This window comes from Mus caroli, chromosome 14 (assembly GCF_900094665.2).
Source record: "Mus caroli chromosome 14, CAROLI_EIJ_v1.1, whole genome shotgun sequence".
Taxonomy (NCBI): Eukaryota; Metazoa; Chordata; class Mammalia; order Rodentia; family Muridae; genus Mus; species Mus caroli.
In genome coordinates, this window is record NC_034583.1 from 28,053,954 (window position 1) to 28,056,597 (window position 2,644).

At 40.2% G+C, this 2,644-nt stretch overlaps 1 protein-coding gene across 1 annotated transcript in view; it reads right to left on the reverse strand.

Annotated features, from left to right (window-relative positions):
* Positions 1 to 815: 815 nt before the first annotated feature.
* LOC110309674 (ral guanine nucleotide dissociation stimulator-like) overlaps positions 816 to 2,644 on the reverse strand; it is a 2,499-nt gene continuing 670 nt past the window's right edge. Inside the window, exon 3 of the mRNA XM_021182402.1 lies at positions 816 to 1,600. Within this exon, the coding sequence (XP_021038061.1) occupies positions 1,297 to 1,600 (304 nt within the window). The 3' untranslated portion in view covers positions 816 to 1,296. The remainder of the gene's footprint in view (positions 1,601 to 2,644) is intronic.

Genomic DNA, 2,644 nt, shown 5'->3' on the forward strand with positions numbered 1-2,644 from the left:
TAAATAAATGAATGTCAGGAGGGAGACTGGTTGGCAAGTCACGGGATGAGTAGATGGAAGGTGATGAGGAGTGGACAATATTAAAATACATTGTATATTTGTAGGGACTACTTTCATCATTTGAAGAACACTATTTACCCATTAAGCAGCTTCTTAAGTCACTGGAAACCATCTATCAGCTCTCTGTCTGCCTACATCTATTCATTAAGGAAATGTTTGCCCAATTCCAGACTTGTACTTGGCTTCTTGGCTTATCAAAATGACTTGAAACTTGCCTGTGCTATAGCATGCATTAGCCCATAATACAATTAATCTATATATCAACTGTAGAACATTTAGGCTGTTTGCACTTTCCCTTTAATTCTCTTGGGGATGTGCACTTCATTAGAAGAGCAAAGTTGTCATCATTCTATTTAACTTTTTGAAGAATTGGCAAATTACTTCAAACATTAGGGAAGCCATAATTCTGTGATACCATATCCTTGCCAACACTTGGAATTTCTGTTTGTAAAAGTATAGAACTCAAGGAAAATTGAATTGGTAAATTGAAGTGGTAGTACTTCTCAGCTTTAGTTTATAGTTTCCTGACAAATAATGATGTAGAACATTATTTTATGTGCTTTATTAGTCATGTATATATCTTCTTTAGAGAAATAACTGTTTAGGTCCTTTACCTGTTATAATTAAAGGATAAAATTTAATCATTGTAAGTGCTTACATTTATGTTTATAATTATTTTTTGCTCATGAGAGCTATTTAAATCATCTTAAAATAACTTCTTATCAAATAGTGCATTCATAATTTGCAGTTATCTTCTCTCATTATTAGATTGGTTTTATTTTAGACAAGGAGAAACAAGCACAAACAATGTATTCAAAACAATAGTTAAACACACCATTGAAAAGATTAGGAAGAGTAAAAAGGCTATTTCTCAGGGGAGGGGAAGGCTGGTTGTGGGGCCTGGACTGCTGCTGGACTGAAACCAGGGGTGATTCTGTGGGGCAGGAAAAGTGGAGCTGTCTAGATAGAATCAAATAAGGGATAAGGGATGACAGGGCCATTGTCTAAGTAGGTAGACCCACTTTAACAAGGGTGTGATATATGAAAAATACACTGTATCTACAGACATGCTGAGATACAGGTTCCGCAGCAGTTATCAGGTGTGCTGGCTAGACAGCTGCTGACACATCTGGCTCTAGCTAAACATGGGTCACAGAAACTTCTGGTGGTTTTTGTGCTCTCCAGCTCTGGTACACAAGTTGGTTCTGGTTCCAGAATGGCTGTTTTCCCTGCTAGTCAATATCCTTCAAGCTCTGGGTATGAGGATGTGTTGCTCTCCAGATCTGAGTCATACTCATCTTTGGCCTGTGAAACATTGGCCTGTTCTTTCTGCAACTGGGTCAGGAGCCTAGTGACACGGACATTAAGATCCGAATCTGGCATGTTCATGCTCAAGTAGGTCTTCAGATAATTTAGAGGGAGCAGGTCTGAGGTCTGACAGAAGTCCTCAGTGTTCTTGTCCATCCATGTGTTCAGGAAGCTACAGAGGGTGTTCTTTACTTGTTCATCCTCTTCAGAATTAGGGCGGAAGTATTCATAGCTAGAGGAGATCAGACAGAATGTCATCTGTAAAGTCCCATGTTCCTCACCTTAAAAACATCTAGAGGCCAGTGTGACTCCTGAAAAGGAATGGAGTCCAAATCCTGCAAGTTCTATCTGCTCTCAGAATTATTAGTTCACCTGCACACAGTAGGCACTTTCACAAACACAGACACTATTGCACATGCCAACAAGATTTTGCTGAAAGGATCCTGATATAGCTGTCTATCAGAGGCTATGCCAGTGCCTGNCAAATACAGAAGTGGATGCTCACAGTCATCTTTTGGATGGAACACAGGGCCCCCAATGGAGGAGCTAGAGAAAGTACCCAAGGAGCTGCAGGGGTCTGCAACCCTATAGGTGGAACAACAGTATGAACTAACCAGTAGTCCCAGAGTTCATGTCTCTAGCTGCATATATAGCAGAAGATGGCCTAGTCGGCCATCATTGGGAAGAGAGGCCCCTTGGTCTTGCAAACTTTATATGCCCCAGTACAGGGGAACACCAAGGCCAAGAACTGGGAGTAGGTGAGTAGGGGAGCAGGGAGTGGGGAGGGTATAAGGGACTTTTGGGATAGCATTTGAAATGTAAATGAAGAAAATATTTAATAAAAAATTTTTAAAAAGAAAGAAAAAAGAGAAAAATATATATTTGCATAAATGTGAACACAAACATCTTTATCCAGATATCTCAGTTGTCACAATGTCCCTTGGATTATCCTCTATGGGTCTCCACTTGGACACATCTCTATTGGGTACTCCAATATTTCTAGAACCTCCTTTACACATAGAAGTGCTTTGACAAAGGCCTCAGAAATATTGGGTGAAGAATTTAACAGTTTTTCATGATAGAGGAGATAGCTATAGCCATTTTAAGGTCTCAGCTCTGGGCAGCTCACTCACTTGAACCAAGCCTGTGAGAAGCAGTTTTATACTTCATGCTGTTGGATCCTGACAATTCTCTAAACAATAAGTGGGCATATGCACGCATGCAAACACACACACACACACACACACACACACACACACACACACACACACACAGA